General features: G+C 41.7%; 1 protein-coding gene across 1 annotated transcript in view; it reads right to left on the bottom strand.

Annotated features, from left to right (window-relative positions):
• The window catches only part of LOC137326682 (latent-transforming growth factor beta-binding protein 2-like), a 607,725-nt gene that overhangs the window by 228,402 nt on the left and 360,761 nt on the right, over window positions 1-18,562 (bottom strand). Inside the window, exons 11-12 of the mRNA XM_067992000.1 lie at window positions 15,255-15,419; window positions 3,710-3,907 (exon numbers count right to left, since the gene is read on the bottom strand). Of these exons, the coding sequence (XP_067848101.1) occupies window positions 3,710-3,907; window positions 15,255-15,419 (363 nt within the window). The remainder of the gene's footprint in view (window positions 1-3,709; window positions 3,908-15,254; window positions 15,420-18,562) is intronic.

The raw sequence follows: 18,562 nt of genomic DNA, 5'->3' as shown, positions 1-18,562 counted from the left end.
TAGAGCAGGGAATGGGTTACAAAATTTAGTTCCAATGTGAAACTGGCACAGAGACCAATCGCCTTCGAAGCTGAAGTTGTAGTGCAAGTGGGAGTTTGCACACCATTTTTACAGGAAATAGCCATTGTTTATATGAAAGAAGTACCCCATTTATATAGCTGATGATCCTAGTTACAATGGTAGACAAGTTAATTATCAACATAACTTGTTCGTTTCTCAGACCTTGCCTCTTCTGCAATGGTGAACCTACAATATATTCAGTTACAGTTCAGAATTACTGGAGAGGACATTGGGCCACAGTATCCAACAGGTATAAACTACCAGCTGTGTACTGTAAGTTCTCTGTTACTTGCAATGCCAGTTGATTCAGGCTTGTAACAGTTGTAACATCGGTGCAAAGTCTAATAGCATGGCTTCAGTTAAAGTATAAATCCAGAGTTGGGGTTCCACCTGATCCTGATGTCATTCCAGTTTAGAATCATAGAAAGTTGAGGCACAGAAGGAGGCCATTCGGCCCATCGTGTCCGTGCTGGCCAAAAAAGAGCTATCCAACTTAATCCCACTTTCCAGCACTTGGTCCATAGCCCTGTAGGTTAGGGCACTTCAAGTGCACATCCAAGTAGTTTTTAAATGAGTTGAGGGTTTCTGCCTCTATAACCCTTGCAAGCAGTGAGTTCCAGAACCCCACCATCCTCTGGGTGAAAACATTTCTCCTCAGCTCCCATCTAATCCTTCTACCAATTACTTTAAATCTATGCGCCCTGGTCACTGACCCCTTTGCTAAGGGAAATAGGTCCACCCTATCCACTCTATCTAGTCCCGTCGTAATTTTATTTACCTCAATTAAATCTCCCCTCAGACTCCTTTGTTCCAAAGAAAACAACCCCAGCCTATCCAATCTTTTCTCATAGCTAAAATTCTCCAGCCCTGGCAACAACCTCGTAAATCTCCTCTGTACCCTCTCTGGTGCACTCACATCTTTCCTGTAATGTGGTGACCAGAACTGTATACAGTACTCGAGCTGTGGCCTAACCAATGTTTTATACAGTTTCAGCATAGCCTCCCTGCTCTTATATTCTGTGCCTCAGCTAATAAAGGAAAGTATCCCATATGCCTTTTTAACCACCTTATCTACCTGTCCTGCTACCTTCAGGGATCTGTGGACATGCACTCCAAGGTCCTTTTGTTCCTCTACACTTCTCAGTATCCTCCCATTTGTTGTGTACTCCCTTGCCTTGTTTGCCCTCCCCAAAAACATTACCTCACATTTCTCCGGGTTGAATTCCAATTGTCACTTTTCTGCCCACCTGAACAGTCCATTGATATCTTCCTGCGGGCTACAGCCCTCCTCCTCACTATCAACCACATGGCCAATTTTTGTATCATCTGCAAACTTCTTGATCAAGCCCCCACATTCAAGTCCAAATCATTTATACTACAAAAAGCAAGGGACCTGGTACTGAGCCTTGCAGGACTCCACTGGAAACTGCCTTGCAGTCGCAAAAATACCCGTCAACCATTACCTTTTGCTTCCTGCCACTGAGCCAATTTTGGATCCAACTAGCCACTTTTCCTTTGATCCCATTGGGTTTTTACTTTTTTGACCAGTCTGCCATGTGGAACCTTGTCAAAAGCCTTGCTAAAATCCATGTACACCACATCAAATGCGTTACCCTCATCGACCCTCCTTGTTACCTGCTCAAAAAATTCAATCAAGTTAGTCAGACACAACCTTCCCTTAACAAATCCATGCTGACTGTCCTTAATTATCCCATGCCTTTCTAAATGACGATTTATGCTGTCCCTCAAAATCGATTCCAATAATTTGCCCACCACCGAGGTTAGACTGACTGGCCTATGATTACTAGATCTTTCTCTTCCTCCCTTTTTAAACAACGAGTTAAGTCAGGGTATAACTCCAGATTTACACTACAGAAGTTTAGGGTTGGTGTAAAGTGGAAAATTACACAAAACTTATAGTGCAAATGCATCCTTAGCAACCAAAAATAAAGAGTGCATTTGCACTAATTTTACTGCAAAAATAATTTTGAAAGCACTCAATAGTGAAATGCTCACCCAAATCTGTTAAACATCTCACCACTGAGGCCATTTAAAATCATATTTCTTGTCTGATTTTAGGAGTAAATATATACAGGCCACAGAATGCAAAGAGGTGTCTAGAAACAATTCTTTAATTACCAATTCAGAAATTTGTCAGATCTATGAAGTGAAATACTGTATTTCATGAAGCTATAAGACACAACAGTTTCTGATTCATCATTACTTAATCACATGTGACAACTATCAATGCGTAATATGTTATCTCTGTGAATTCCAACTACCAAATACAAAATCTATGTATCTATTCGTGTACTTACCTCTCGAAGTCTTATAGCAACATATCATGCAATTTCATGAATACCCTTCCATTATGTTGCATGAGGCACACACTTTTTCATTTTTGAGGTGTTCCGAGATTAACAAGCTCACATCATTTCATGGCACAGTTTTAATTCATTATAAATTCATGAAGTGTTAAATAATTTATGTCTTCCATTAACACCTGATTCTACAATTTCATTGCTGCTTATTGTTTGTTACCTTTGTCTGATTAAAGATTTATGAATGCTACATGCTGAACAGTGATATCTGAGAGACATTTTTTCATTATACAGATACTCATATCTCTTTATTGCAAGCATGTGGCCAAGGTAAGGTAATTCCTCTTTGTTAGATGTCCACCTTATTGGGCTAAGCTTCACCACTAATTATAATAGAGCTAAGAAAAGATTTATATCTTCAGAGTTTGTTATAACAAAGTTTTGCTGTATTTGTTAGGGTTGTATTGACAAATCAAATATAACATTTCTAGCACTATTATAATTCGGTAAAAAGATTTTTCATTTTTCAACAGGACACTCTCATTACTATTATCTAACATGATTACAATTCTGCCCTACCTCTCTTCTACTATGGGATACAAAGTCATGTCACAAAAGTCAAAGGCAATAATGACAAGGCTTAGTGAGGACAAAAGTTGTGGCAGTAATGGAAGAGAAAAAAAAAATTACAAAATTTGAATGAAAAGCACAATGGTTCTTAAAAAATGACATCTTTCGTTGTTTATTTCATTGGGCAAAGATTTTGTCTGCTATTTGCTGCAAAATGGTAATTACATTCTTTTTTGCTAATGTTTACCGTTTCACTACAAAGTACATTTACATTTACAATCCTACTTTTATTACATAAGTAGGATCTAGGTCAGTTGCTTATCAAAGTGAAGGCTGTCTGTGTTAGAGAATTGAACATTTGTTTCTAAGTTATGTACTCAGTCTCAGCAACAGGCATTCTCAGGTAGGGAATAGCACTCCTGAATGCAAAATAAAGCTCCCTCTACACTGCCCCAAAATGTCTTTAATCCTAAACTCAGAAGTGTGTATCAATTATTTTTTCCCTTTGCCCAAACTAGCCATCCTCATAGCTTCTTTGAATGAGACTGCCAACCTGTCCTAAAATGTTTTTGTGTTGGTAATCCATGGGCACTAACTAGAAAGTGAGTTGAGATTGTCCCAAACTATTTCCATGTACAATCCTTACCGATGGTAGAGAGGATTCTCATCTCATTAGTCTAAGATAGATTTAAATTCCTCTCAGAGCTAAAATACTGCATGCAGAATTAATGGATTTTCAACCCAAATACAATACTTACATCCTTCTAATCTTACATCCTCATTCTGTCCCTTTGAAGATAACTCGGAATCCTTGACGGTGCTCTGCTGGCTGTCAAAATATTGCTCAGAGCTAACATGAGCTAATTCATGTTCTTCAGCAGGTCTCATCGAGATCTGGATATGAGACCTGGAGTAATGGTAGCCATGACCCGCTGGGCAGATTTCATTAAACACAACTGAAATAAAACAAAAATTCTATATAAAATGCTATTAAAGCAAGAATACATGTGTGTCGTGGTATGGTGCCAAATTGTTGAAAGGATGAATGCCTGAAGGACAAGACTGAAAGTTAAAAAAAATCTATAATGTTATGATTACTAAATTTACCATAGTTCTGTCATTTGTTGTAAATGGGCCGGTTACATAATATAAATCTTTTCCCTTAGTGGCAGTGAGAGTAATGCATTATTTGCTACCATTATTTTGTTTCAATTTGAATCCCGTGCACACTGGCATGACATTGACAGACAGTGCAAGGGCACAGAAATGAGCAACTGTGTGTGATTATAAAAGAACAATACATTACTTTTGAAAATTAATCTCCTATATAATGGGAGAAAGGGTAGGTAGTTCGTGGATTAAAGAAAATAAGGGATTCATCCTTTGTCCACATAATTATACTGCACCTGCAGCACTTGTGAGTCATCCAGCCTGATGTCATTCATTGATTTATTTGCTATTGTCCATATTTTATCTTTTGTATTTTATTATTTAACTCATCTGTTCATAGGCCCCATCTAATTCCACAATGTTCTTGGTAGCTGTCTCAAAAGTGTTCACTCCATACCATCCCTCCCAAAAACACGTGGTCCCAATTCTCCAACTCAACAGATATCTTGGAAAACAACTGCAATTTCACTAAACATATTTCCACTGAGGAATTATAAGGCAGGTGTGCAGGGTTTGTCTCTTATCTCCAAGCAGCCAGGTGTGCAGAGTTTGTCTCTTGTCTCCAAGCAGCCAGGTGTGCAGGGTTTGTCTCTTGTCTCCAAGCAGCTAAGTGTGCAGGGTTTGTTCCTTATCTGCAAGCAGCCAGGTGTGCAGGGATCGTCCCTTGTCTCCAAGCAGCCAGGTGTGCAGGGTTAGTCCCTTGTCTTCAAGCAGCCAGGTGTGCAGGGTTAGTCCCTTGTCTCCAAGCAGCCAGGTGTGCAGGGATCGTCCCTTGTCTCCAAGCAGCCAGATGTGCAGGGTTTGTCCCTCATCTCTAAGCAGCCAGGTGTGCAGGGTTTGTCCCTCATCTCTAAGCAGTTAGTTTTTAACATGTGCAGAGGAAAATAATGAGGGATGGATGAGTGATGCAATATAAAAGCATGATGGCAGCTGCCAGGAAAGTATGCCCAGAGGTGTATGATACTCATCATCACACACAAGTTGCACATTCGTAGAGTGGAACTCAGAGATTCCTGAAGGGAGTCGCATTTTATGAAAGTGCCCACAGTGCGACATGGGTGCAGTCAGTGACACCTTGGACTTGAGGGTATCTTGCAAATCTTGGGCGCATCCAAAAGCCCTATCCTGCTGCTTCTGGATGTCTATATTAAATGACATATGCCAGATGGCAGAACATCGCGAGAGGCCTGAGGAAAGGCTACATAAGGAGCAGGAATACTTTCTAAATGGTAAAAAGTTAAAAACAGTGGATGTCCAAAGGGACTTAGGGGGTTCAGGTACATAGATCATTGAAGTGTCATGAACAGGTGCAGAAAATAATCAATAAGGCTAATGGAATGCTGGCCTTTGTATCTTGAGGACTAGAGTACAAGGGGGCAGAAGTTATGCTGCAGCTATACAAAACCCTGGTTAGACCGCACCTGGAGTACTGTGAGCAGTTCTGGGCGCCGCACCTTTGGAAGGACATATTGGCCTTGTAGGGAGTGCAGCGTAGGTTTACTAGAATGATACCCCGACTTCAAGGGTTAAGTTACGAGGAGAGATTACACAAATTGGGGTTGTATTCTCTAGAGTTTCGAAGATTAAGAGGTGAACTGAGCGAAGTTTATAAGATATTAAGGGGAACAGATAGGGTGGATAGAGAGAAACTATTCCCGCTGGTTGGGGATTCTAGGAGTTGGGGCACAGTCTAAAAATTAGAGCCAGACCTTTCAGGAGTGAGATTAGAAAACATTTCTACACACAAAGGGTGGTAGAAGTTTGGAACTCTCTTCCACAAACGGCAATTGATACTAGCTCAATTGCTAAATTTAAATCTGAGATAGATAGCTTTTTGGCAACCAAAGGTATTAAGGGATATGGGCCAAAGGCAGGTATATGGACTTAGATCACAGATCATCCATGATCTTATCAAATGGCGGAGCAGGCACGAGGGCTGAATGGCCTACTCCTGTTCCTATGTTCCTAGGAGAGAACTGGCAGCGGCAGAACATCACAAGAGGCCCGAGGAGCGGCTACATAAGGAGTGGGAGAGAACTGACAGCGGCAGGATATCATGAGAGGTCCAAGAAGTGGTTACATAAGGAGCGGGAGAAATCGGCAGCGGCAGAATATCACAAGAGGCCCGAGGAGCGGCTACATAAGGAGCAGGAGAGAACTGACAGCCGCAGGATATCACGAGAAGCCCGAGGAGTGGTTACATAAGGAGCGCCAAGTCTGCAACAGACAGGGAAAAAAAAATCAAAAAGTCAAGAAGTGACATCACAACAAAAGGAAAAGTGGCGGGATTAAGTCAATGTAAGTATTTAGTTTATTGATTAGTGTTTTAACGTTAGCTAAACAGTTAAATAGCCTTGATTAGTTTTAAATAACTGTTAGCAAACATGGCAGGACAGCTGGGGCCCGTTGCCTGCACATGCTGTGCCATGTGGGAACTCCAGAACACTTCGTATGTCCTGGAAAACCACATATGCAGTAAGTGCCACCAACTGCTTGAGCTCGAGCTCAGAGTTTCTGAGCTTGAGGGGCAACTGGCATCACTGCAGTGCATACGGGAAGCTGAGAGTTTTATGGAAAACATGTTTCGAAAGGTGGTCACCCCGCAGCTACAGAGAGTTCAGGAAGAGAGGGAGTGGGTGACTACCGTACAGACTAGGAGGAACTGGCAGGGAGTGCAGGAATCCCCTGGGAGTATTATATTCAGTGTTGAATACCAGAAGGGTGATGAGACCTCAGGGGAGTGCAGTCAGAATCAAATGCACGGCACCATGAGAGACTCAGCTGCACAGGGGGGCACAAAAAAGTGTAGAAATGCAGTTGTTATAGGGCATTCGATAGTCAGGGGGAGAGAGAGGCGTTTCTGCAACCGCAGACGTGAGTCCTGAATGGCGTGTTGCCTCCCTGGTGCCAGGGTAAAGGATATCACTGAACGGGTGCAGGACATTCTGTAAGGGGAAGGGGAACAGCTGGAAGTCATGGTCCACGTTGGAACCAATGACATAGGTAGGAAAAGGGTTGCGTTCCTTCAGACAGAGGTTCAGGAGCTAGGAAAATTATTAAAGAACAGGACCTCAAAAGTGATAATCTCTGGATTACTCCCAGTGCCATGTGCTAATGAGTACAGAAACAGGAAGATACTGCCGGTGAATGCATGGCTGGAGAAGTCGTGCAGGAGGGAGGGTTTCAGATTTCTGGGGCACTGGGATCAGTGCTGGGGCAGAAGGGACCTGTACAAACTGGATGGGTTGCACCTGAACAGGGCTGGGACCAATGTCCTCGCGGGGAGGTAAACTAGTGCTGTGGGGGAGGGTTTAAACTAATTTGGCAGGGGAGGGGAAACCAGGACATAGCAGGGAAGCGAGACAAGTTGAATAGAAAATTAGCAGAGACAAATAGCAACGGAATAAAGAATAGTGTAGAAAGAGCAGGAATTAGAGGAGGAAAAAAGCAAAGCAGACTAGCATGTGTTGGAATGCATGTGTGTTAATGCGAGGCGTGTTACAAATAAGGTTGATAAGCTTCAGGCACCAGTTGCCACATGGGATTATGATATATTAGCCATAATGGAGACCTGACTTAAACATGGGTAGGAATGGGAATTAAAAATCCCTAGACTGAATCTATTTGGTTAGAGTTAAAGAACATAAAAGGAGCAGTTACATTGCTGGGTGTTTACTATAGACCACTAAATCATGAGGAGATAAAGGAGCAAATCTGTAGGCAAATTTCAGAGAAATGCAAAAGTAATAGAGCAGTAACAGTAGGGGACTTCAATTACCCTAAAATAGACTGGGGAAAAAAGTGTAAAGGGCAAGGAGGGTGTAGAATTCCTAAAATGTATACAGAAGAACTTTCTTAATTGGTATGTTTCTAGCCCAACGAGGAAGGAAGCAGTGCTGGATCAAGTTCTAGGGAATGAAGTAGGGCAAGTGGAGTGTCTTTCAGTGGGAGAATATATGGGTAATAGTGATTATAATATAACTAGGTTTAAAGTGGCTACGGTAAGGGACAAAGAAAAATCAAAGGTGAAAATACCCAACTGGAAGAGAGCCAATTTCAGTGATTTGAGAAGGAATCAAGCACAGTTGGACTGGGAACAAAGGTTGGCCAAGAAAACAGTAAATGAGCAATGGCAGGTCTTCAAGGCAGAGGTAGTTCGGGCACAAACCAAGCATATTCGTATAAGGAGGAAAGATGGGGAATCCAAAGCTAGAGCTCCCTGGATGACAAAGGAAATAGAGGTTAAAATAAAACAGATAAAGCATGTTTATGACAAATGTCAGGTTCAGAATACAGTAGAAAACCAGGCAGAATACAGAGTGCAGGGGGAAATTGAAAAAGGATATAAGAAGGGCAAAGAGAGAATATGACAAAAGATTAGTGGGTAACATAAAAGGGAGCCCAAAAATCTTTTAAATACATATAAAAAGTAAAAGGATAGTTAAAGGAATGGTGGGGTAGATTAGGGACAAAGAAATAAATTTTCTTGTGGAGGCAGAGGGCATGACTGAGGTACCAAATGAGTACCTAATATCTGTCTTCACAAAAGAAGAGGATGACATTAATGTCACAGAGGAGGGAGTAGAAATATTGGATAGGATAAAATGATAGAAAGGAGGTGCTAAATCTTTTCTCATATTCTCTCTTTGCCCTTCTTATATCCTTTTTCAATTTCCCCCTGCACTCTCTGTATTCTGCCTGGTTTTCAACTGTATTCTGAACCTGACATTTGTCATAAACATCCTTTATCTGTTTTATTTTAACCTCTATTTCCTTTGTCATCCAGGGAGCTCTAGCTTTGGATTCCCCATCTTTCCTCCTTATACGAATATGCTTGGTTTGTACCCGAACTATCTCTGCCTTGAAGACCTGCCATTGCTCATTTAGGTTGGCATCACTCAAAGTTAACAAGTTACTCGGTCCAGAAGGGATGCATCCTAGGTTGCTGAGGAAAGCAAGGGGAGAGATAGCAGAAGTTCTGACCACAATTTTTCAATCCTCATTGGATATGGAAGTGGTGGCAGAGAACTGGAGGATTGCAAATGTTGCACCCCTATTCAAAAAAGGGGAAAGGGATAAACCTGGTAACTACAGGCCAATCAGTCGAATGTCAGTGGTGGGAAAACTACTATAGACCACTGTCAAGGATGAAATTAATTCTTACTTGGAGAAGCATGGGTTAATAAGGGACAGCCAGTACGGATTTGTTAAAGGCAAATCATGTCTGACTAACCTGATTGAGTTCTTTGATGAAGTATCAGAGAGGGTTGATGAAGGTAGTGCAGTAAATGTTGTATATATGGACTTTCAAAAGGCATTTGATAAAGTACCACATAACAGACTTATTGGGAAAATAGAAACACATGGGATTAAAGAGAAGGTGGTTACTTGGGTACGTAATTGGCTAAGGGATAGGAAGCAGAGTAGTGGTGAACAAATGTTTTACTGACTGGAGAGAAGTATGCAGTGGGGTCCCCTAGGGATCAGTATTAGGACCATTGCTTTTCTTGTTATATATAAATGACCTGGACTTGGGTACAGGGAGAACAATTTTGAAGTTTGCAGATGATACAAAACTTGGCAACGTAGTAAATAGTGAGGAGGATAGCAATATACCACAGGAGGACATAGACTGGTGAAATGGGCAGACACATGACAGATGCAACTTAATGGGGATAAGTATGAAGTGATGCACTTTGGGAGGAATAATGTAGAGAGGCAGTATAATCTAAATGATACTATTTTGATGGGGGTCCAAGAGTAGAGGTATCTGGGGGTGCATATTCACAAATCTTTGAAGGTGACAGGGCAAGTAGATAAAGCGGTTAAGAAAGTGTATGGGATACTTGGCTTTGTAAATAGGGGCACTGAATACAAAAACAAGGAAGTCATGATAAAATTTTACAAATCACTGGGTAGGTCTCAGCTGGGGTATTGTGGACAATTCTGGGCACCACACATTAAGAAAGATGTCAAGGCCTTGGAGAGGGTACAGAGGAGGTTTACCAGGATTATACCAGAGATGAGGGACTTCAGTTATGTGGAGAGATTGGAGAAGCTGGGATTGTTCTCCTTAGAGCAGAGAATGTTAAGGGGAGACCTAATAGAGGTATTCAAAATAATGAGGGGTTTTGATAGAGCAAATAGGGAGAAACTGTTTCCTCTGGCAAGTTGGTCACTAACCAGAGGTCACAGATTTAAAATAATTGGCAAAAAAACCAGAGGGGAAATAAGGAGAAATTTTTTCACACAGAGGGTTGTTAATATCTGAAACACACTACCTGAAAGCGTGGTGGAAGCAGATTCCATAGGAACTTTCAAAAGGCAATTGGATGTGTACTTGAAGAGAAGTAATTTGCAAGGTTATAGGGAAAAAACTGGAATGTGGGACTAAATTGGATAGAGCCAGCACAGGCACGATGGGCTGAATGGCCCCCTTCTATGCTGTAGAATTCAATGATTCTTTGGGGGCCCATTTCCCCATTGCATCTGACTGTAATCTATTTTTCTCATCCAAGATCCTAACATCCATATGTATCATCCGCAAAATTGATAAAGATGGCGAAAATCAATGGTCCTGCCAGTGATACTTGAGGGATTCCAAACGCAACCGGTCCCTATGCAGAACCACTACCTTTAATAATAATCTTCTGTCTATTAGAAGGCAACCAATTCCATATCCAACCCAAAACCTGCCTACTAATCCCAGAGGACTCTATCTTATTAAGTATTGTACGGCACCTTGTAAAAGACTTCTTGAAAATCAAGGTATACAATGTCATCCGAGTTTCCGACATCTACCAACAGTAACTTACTCAAAAATTTCAACCAGGTTGGTAAGGTATGACCTTCTTTTCCAGAAGACTTTCAAATGAGCCATTTTCAGGTTGGCAAAATGTAACGAGTGGAATGCCACAGGGATCAGTGCTTGGGCCTCAACTATTTACAATCTATATCAATGATTTGGATGAAGGGACCGAATGTATGGTTGCTAAATTTGCTGATGACACAAAGGTAGGTAGGAAAGTAAGTTGTGAAGAGGGTATAAGGAGTCTGCAAAGGGATATAGATGGGTTAAGTGAGTGGGCAAAAATTTGGCAGATGAAGTATAATGTGGGAAAATGTGAACTTGTCCACTTTGGCAGGAGGAATAGAAAAGCAGTATATTATTTCAATGGAAAGAGATTGCAGAACTCTGAAGTATAGGGGGATCTGGGTGTCCTCGGACATGAATCACAAAAAGTTAGTATGCAGGTACAGCAAGTGATTAGGAAGGCAAATGGAATGATGTAATTTATTGCAAGGGGAATGGAATATAAAAGTAGAGATGTTTTGCTACAGTTGTACAGGGCATTGGTGAGACCACATCTAGAATACCGTGTGCAGTTTTGGTCTCCTTATTTAAGAAAGGACATAATTGCTGTGGAGGCGGTTCAGAGAAGGTTCACTCGACTGATTCCTGGGATGAGCGGGTTATCTTATGAGGAAAGGTTGGACAAGTTGGGCCTGTATACACTGGAGTTGAGAAGAATGAGAGGTGATCTTATTGAAACATATAAGATCCTGAGGGGACTGGAAGGGGTAGATGCTGAGAGGATGTTTCCCCTTGTGGGAGAGACTAGAACTAGGGGCCACAGTTTAAAAATAAGGGGTCTCCCATTTAAGACGGAGATGAGGAGAAATTTTTTCGCTCAGAGGGTCGTGAGTCTGCGGAACTCCCTTCCCCAGAGAGCGGTGGAGGCAGGGTCATTGAATAGTTTTAAGGCTGAGTTAGATAGATTTATGATTAACAAGGGAGTCAAAGGTTATAGTAGGTAGACGGGAAAGTAGGGTTGAGGTCGCAATCAGATCAGCCATGATCTTATCAAATGGCAGAGCAGGGTCGAGGGGCCGAATGGCATACTCCTGCTCTTAACCTACCTCCTCTTACCCGATAATGTGGAAAATTGCCCAGGTATGTCCTGTCCACAAAAAGCAGGACAAATCCAATCCGGCCAATTACCGCCCCATCAGTCTACTCTCAATCATCAGAAAAGTGATGGAAGGTGTCATCGACAGTGCTATCAAGCGGCACTTACTCACCAATAACCTTCCCCCCAATGCTCAGTTTGGGTTCCGCCAGGACCACTCGGCTCCAGACCTCATTACAGCGTTGGTCCAAACATGGACAAAAGAGCTGAATTCCAGAGGTGAGGTGAGAGTAAGTGCCCTTGACATCAAAGCAGCATTTGACTGAGTGTGGCACCAAGGAGCCCCAGTAAAATTGAAGGCAATGGGAATCAGGGGGGAAACTCTCCAGTGGCTGGAGTTATACCTAGCACAAAGGAAGATGGTAGTGGTTGTTGGAGGCTAATCATCTCAACCCCAGAACATCACTGCAGGAGTTCCTCAGAGCAGTGTCCTAGGCCCAACCATCTTCAGCTGCTTCATCAATGACCTTCCCTCCATCATAAGGTCAGAAATGGGGATGTTCGCTGACGATTGCACAGTGTTCAGTTCCATTCGCAATCCCTCAGATAATGAAGCAGTCCATGCCCGCATGCAGCAAGACCTGGACAACATCCAGGCTTGGGCTGATAAGTGGCAAGTAACATTCGCGCCACACGAGTGCCAGGAAATGACCATCTCCAACAAGAGAGAGTCTAACCACCTCCCCTTGACATTCAACGGCATTACCATCGCCAAATCCCCCACCATCAACATCCTGGGGGTCACCATTGACCAGAAACTTAACTGGACCAGCCATATAACTACTGTGGCTACAAGAGCAGGTCAGAGGCTGGGTATTCTGCGGCTAGTGACTCACCTCCTGACTCCCCAAAGCCTTTCCACCATCTACAAGGCACAAGTCAGGAGTGTGATGGAATACTCTCCACTTGCCTGGATGAGTGCAGCTCCAACAACACTCAAGAAGCTCAACGGCATTCAGGACAAAGCTGCCCGCTTGATTGGCACCCCTTCCACCACCCTAAACATTCATTCCCTTCACCACCAGCGTACCATGGCTGCAGTGTGTACCATCCACAGGATGTACTGCAGCAACTCGCCAAGGCTTCTTCGACAGCACCTCCCAAACCCGCGACCTCTACCACCTAGAAGGACAAGGGCAGCAGGCACATGGGAACAACACCACTTGCACGTTCCCCTCCAATTCACACACCATCCCGACTTGGAAAAATATCGCCGTTCCTTCATCGTCGCTGGATCCAAATCCTGGAACTCCCTACCTAACAGCACTGTGGGTGAACCTTCACCAGAGGGATTGCAGCGGTTCAAGAAGGCGGCTCATCACCACCTTCTCAAGGGCAATTAGGGATGGGCAATAAATGCTGGCCTTGCCATCGACGCCCATATCCCATGAACGAATAAAAAAAAATTTGTATGTTCATACGTAAGAATCTTTTCTCAGCCAAGTTAGTTATACATTGTATCTCTAATGATCCTTTCCAGCAACTTGCCTATAACAGAACAGAAGCTAATTGGCCTATAATTTCTCTGTTCTAATTTATGGCACTTTTGAAATATTGGCACCACATGGAGCTCTCTCCAATCCAAGGGAACAATCCCAAACCCCAGAAATCTGTAAAATAGCAACCCCCCCATTTCTTTGAGTACCCTCAGATGAAAGTCATCAGGGTCAGCAGCTTGATTTGTTTTGAGAACTCTTAATCAAGGCAGGACTATATCTGCATTCACATTGATATGTTTAACTTTATCATTAACTCTACGATGCATTATTGGTGACTCAGCATTGACCTCTCAGTGAAGACTGATGCAACGTCGCCATTTAAATACTCCGCCATATCCTGGGAATCCGTCTGGATCTGCCCTGAGGAATCTTTCAATGGTCCTCTGCAGTCCTTAATGGCCTTCTGACTTCTAACATAGCTGAAAAAGACCTTCCTATTTCTACCATATCTATCCACTATTTTCTTCTCCAATATCCTTTTAGCTGCTCAGAGAGAAGCTTTCGTTGTCTAGCTGAAATTAATGCTTATCCCTGTTCTCCTGAAAATTAATTCCTTTAGGCCTGTAAAAATATTTCTGCTCCACTCTGATTTGCTCTTGAACATGACTTGTTAACCAATTTGGCTATGTTTTATCTTCTTTTATTTCTAAGTACATACATGGTTTCTTTTTGCATTAAGACGGCTTTGAAGGCATTCCATTTTGCATGGTATTGGCTCTGCCTTGTAGGGCAACCTGGCTCAAGTCATCTACATCTTTGCAAATTTAGCCCTCTTAAAATCTGCTACTAGCATTATTTTTTAAGAAGGTTTGGTTTGACTGGTCAAGGTACATGGGAATACCAACATCTCCAAGTGCCCCTCCAAGTCACACACTTTCTGAACGTGGACATATATCATCGCTCCTTCATTGTCGTTGGGTCAAAATTCTGGAACTTCCTACCAAACAGCACTGTGGGAGCACCTTCACCACAAAGACTATAGTGATTCAAGAAGGTGGCCCACCACCACCTTCTTAGCACAACTAGAGAAGGGCAACGAACGCCAGCATTACCAGCGATGTCCACATCCTGATAATGAATTTTAAAAAGTTGAATTTAATATTTTGGTCACTGTAGCCCAGGTGTTCCCTCAAATGGAGGCCTGACACTGAATCAGGGTCATTATTAAAAATGAAAGTAACTGTTTCCCCATTAACATATTGTGAGGAAACAATTATTTGTTATATCTACAACTCTTTAAGCTATTCTGCCCTCAATACTTGATGCATTACTAATTGTAATGCCTGAAAAATTAAAATCCCTCATTACACAAACAGTTGCCCTTGTGATTTGTGCCCAGACTGCCGCATCATGAAGGAGTCCTTGACCTGGAGTTCTATAACAGTTGCCAATGATCAATTTTAGGCCAATAGCTTGATCCACCTGAACCCAGCTAGCTTCAGATGTGGCATCAGGAGAAAGATAATTTTCCATTGAAAAAAAAACACAACTTGACTACATTGTTTAACACAGCATGAAAGGACATCATCGACTTCAGGTGCTTGTGGTGTAAACTACCAGAGATCACTTCAATTCTGATCTTCTATAACTTCCTATAAATAGATCTCTTTTACCTTAAGCTAGTTATGCAGAACAGAGGTCCAGTATGTTTAAAAGATTATTACCTGAGCCAGGAAGTGGACACCTTTCACAGTTTTTACCCCATCCTTTGCCCACACGACTGCAGCAGCAGATCTGTTTCGCAATCTGCTGAGAAAGAGGCAGAGAGCAGTTTCCTTTCGACAATGATCTGAAACAGGGTCCCTTTACTGCAGAAACAGCCTTGTCTGCTGTAGAGGGGAGCAAATTTTAAAAAAATTAACAATTTGATCCATAGAGGGTATTTCAGAAGGTAAATCATCTCCAATCTACTATTAACTTATTATACCCCAACATTCCTGATTCACTGATCATTGGAAATCTGGAAAGCTGCAATGCCCCAAATGACTTTTGTATTTTTTTAAAATCTAAGATGAAATAATCTTATAGACAGTACCATAACATGGTGTATTGATGTGTCTGTGTATTGTGTTGTGGAGTGCCTTGTTTGTCTACATAACAACAGTGATTACACTTCATTGGCTGTGAACGCTTTGGGATGTCCTGAAGATATAAAAACAACTATATAAACAAAAGTTCTTATTTTGTTCTTTTAAATGATATAATATTACCTACTTTGAAAATATTGCCAGTCTACTATAAAAGGCATTACATAAGTCTCACCACTGCATTAATATTTTGTTTTGATACTGACTCTTCTGGTTAAAAAATAACTTTTACTTGTGTGTATTTGTTTCTAAATGTTACTGAAGATTATTGCATAAATATGCACTTGATTAAAGTACAGAATTCCAAGATGCCAAACACCTACTTTGATCTTGCTGAATATACTAGCTGATGCAGGCATAACATTTAAATGTACAATCATTATCTAAGCATAAACTGTTACACAATTATAAATGTTACTCAAGCATATCACACTTTTACACACTTAAATCTTCTTTCAGCAGACCATGCTGATCTTCTTTGAATAACTAACATTTTTATTTAAATTCTGTAGCAGGATGAATGATTAAATAGATTCAGGTAAAATTAACTTTACCTTATATAAGCAGTGCACAGGTGTCCTGACTTCAAGCATTTTTTCTAAATTACATTCTTTTAAAAGACACAGTATAATTGATACCACCTCACTTACTTTAACTACTAGGGACACTCTTAGAAGTAGAGGGTTTGAACACATAAACCATCATCAAGAGGAAGCATGCGGCAAAAAACAGAAGTCCATACATACATCACTTGAATGGATTTAAATTTGTTTGCACTTTATTTCAAATACGTCCTGAAAGGTTCTGGTGATGTAGACTAAAATATCAGCCGGTGAAAGGCTTGGCATCCAGTGCAGTTTGTGCATTGGTAAATGTTGCTGAAGTTGTTTCTGGGTCGCTCTAACATGCACCTATGCAGAGAGAATTTTAAGTGCACTGGGCCAATTTGACACTCAGTTTAAAGTCTTCTCTATGAGACCTCTGATCTGTCCAGGCATCTGAAATACCAATTCAAAATACCTGTAAGTGTGATAATTATCCAGGTGGCTGCATGGACCTCGTTGTACTTTCAGCCCACTGTTGCTCATGGCTGTTTCAATGATGTCATGAGGCAAGATTGTCCGCCTTCTCTTTTAAGTAACCTAAGCTCAAAGGATTGTCTGAAGATGGAGCCGTTATGACTGCTTACTGGGGTGGATAATGACCAACAATACAGGATCATGCGGGTCACTGACAACCTGCACAATGGTGGAGTGTAACCTTTTGCAGTTCATGAATGCCATGGATAAGGGTGCCATCCAGGACTTCGGGGAATTCTGCACTGTAAAAAAATTGCAGGGCAATCGCATTCTGTTGCTTGGTTTCCAGGGAGAAAATATAATCTTTTTCTTTGCCTCGGCAAGCAATGCATCAATGATCTGCTCGAGGATTGACCGATGTTGCTTTTGTCTCCTGTGCAAACTTGAAATATGCATGAGATGACAACAGTTCCAATATGAAATGGCAGTAGTAAATTGCACCCTGCTGCAATATGGCATGTATGTAGAACTAGGAAAGAGTACTTTTGCAAATGCATGCAGCCTCAGTCAGGATTTAATAGGTTAAGAGGAAATTTAAGCATAATTTGTTCATTTTCTTTTTATGTGAAATTCTGGCCAGCCTTACATTGGCAGACTTCCTCAGTCTGTTAAATTTTTACCTTATCTGCTCCCACATCCTTGGCCTGTTGATTACAACATTGGTTCTGTCTGCCACCTCAAACCAAGTAAGATGCCTATAATGGGTTTGATAATCATCCAAGTGGCTGCATTCACCTCATTGTAACTTCAGCCCAGTGTTGCTTATGGATGACTCAATAGTATCCTTGACTGCAAGTAGCCCAGTACTGCATTAAGATGAAGTTCCTGTGGGAAAGGTGCTCTGGGGTTGCAAACGCAGCAACCTTGCTTTGGTGGACTTCTTGTACAAGTACCTCAAAAGCAGCATTGTAAAATGGAATTGCTCTACATCTTTGAAAAGCTGTCTAAAGATTCATGCTGAGCAAGAATTAAGGAGCCCCTCTTGCTGAAAGGCCTAATCTGGATGGAAGGTGGCTATACATAATTCATGTGGGCTGTCCTCATGAAATCCAGTGAGGTTGGCTCAGCATAACTTTTGTTGTGGTCCACTCCTGCTCTTTTAGCAGTGGGCTAATTAAATTTACCTTCATAATTTTAATTTTGAAGGATTTATTACTTGCTAGAATTTATGTGCGGGTTTTTATATTCATAAAATCTTTTGAACAGCAGCCCATGGCTTTGAAAGTCAGACTGTGAGTCAGAGGCAATCTGTTATATGGTGCTCACCATATTAATAACCTACAAACACAAACGTCAAAGAATTGCAACACTGCAACAAGCAGTGTTTGATGAGAATTCCAATTTGCATCACCTGCATTTTAGGCAATTAATACATTCGATGGTCCCTTGCTCAAAGCAAGCAACCTTCCTGATTAGATTAAGTAATTACATTGAGTTACAGTGAAATTACAGCACAGAAACAGGTCATTCGGCTAAACAGGTCAATGCCAGTGTTTATGCTCCACACAAACCTCCTCCCTCTCTACTTCATCTAACCCTATCAGGACACCCTTCTATTCCTTTCTCCCTCATGTGCTTGTCTGGCTTCCCCTAAAATGCATCTATGCTATTTGCCTCAACTACACATTGTATTAAGATGAAGTTCCTGTGGGAAAGGTGCTCTGGGGTTGCAAATGCAGCAACCTTGCTTTGCTGGACTTCTTGTACAAGTACCTCAAAAGCAGCATTGCAAAATGGAATTGCTTTGCATTTTTGACAAACTGTCTAAAGATTCATGCTGAGCAAGAAGTCTCTTCTGAATTCCCT

This window comes from Heptranchias perlo, chromosome 10, assembly GCF_035084215.1.
Source record: "Heptranchias perlo isolate sHepPer1 chromosome 10, sHepPer1.hap1, whole genome shotgun sequence".
Classification (NCBI taxonomy): domain Eukaryota; kingdom Metazoa; phylum Chordata; class Chondrichthyes; order Hexanchiformes; family Hexanchidae; genus Heptranchias; species Heptranchias perlo.
This window is presented reverse-complemented; position numbering and strand designations above follow the sequence as displayed.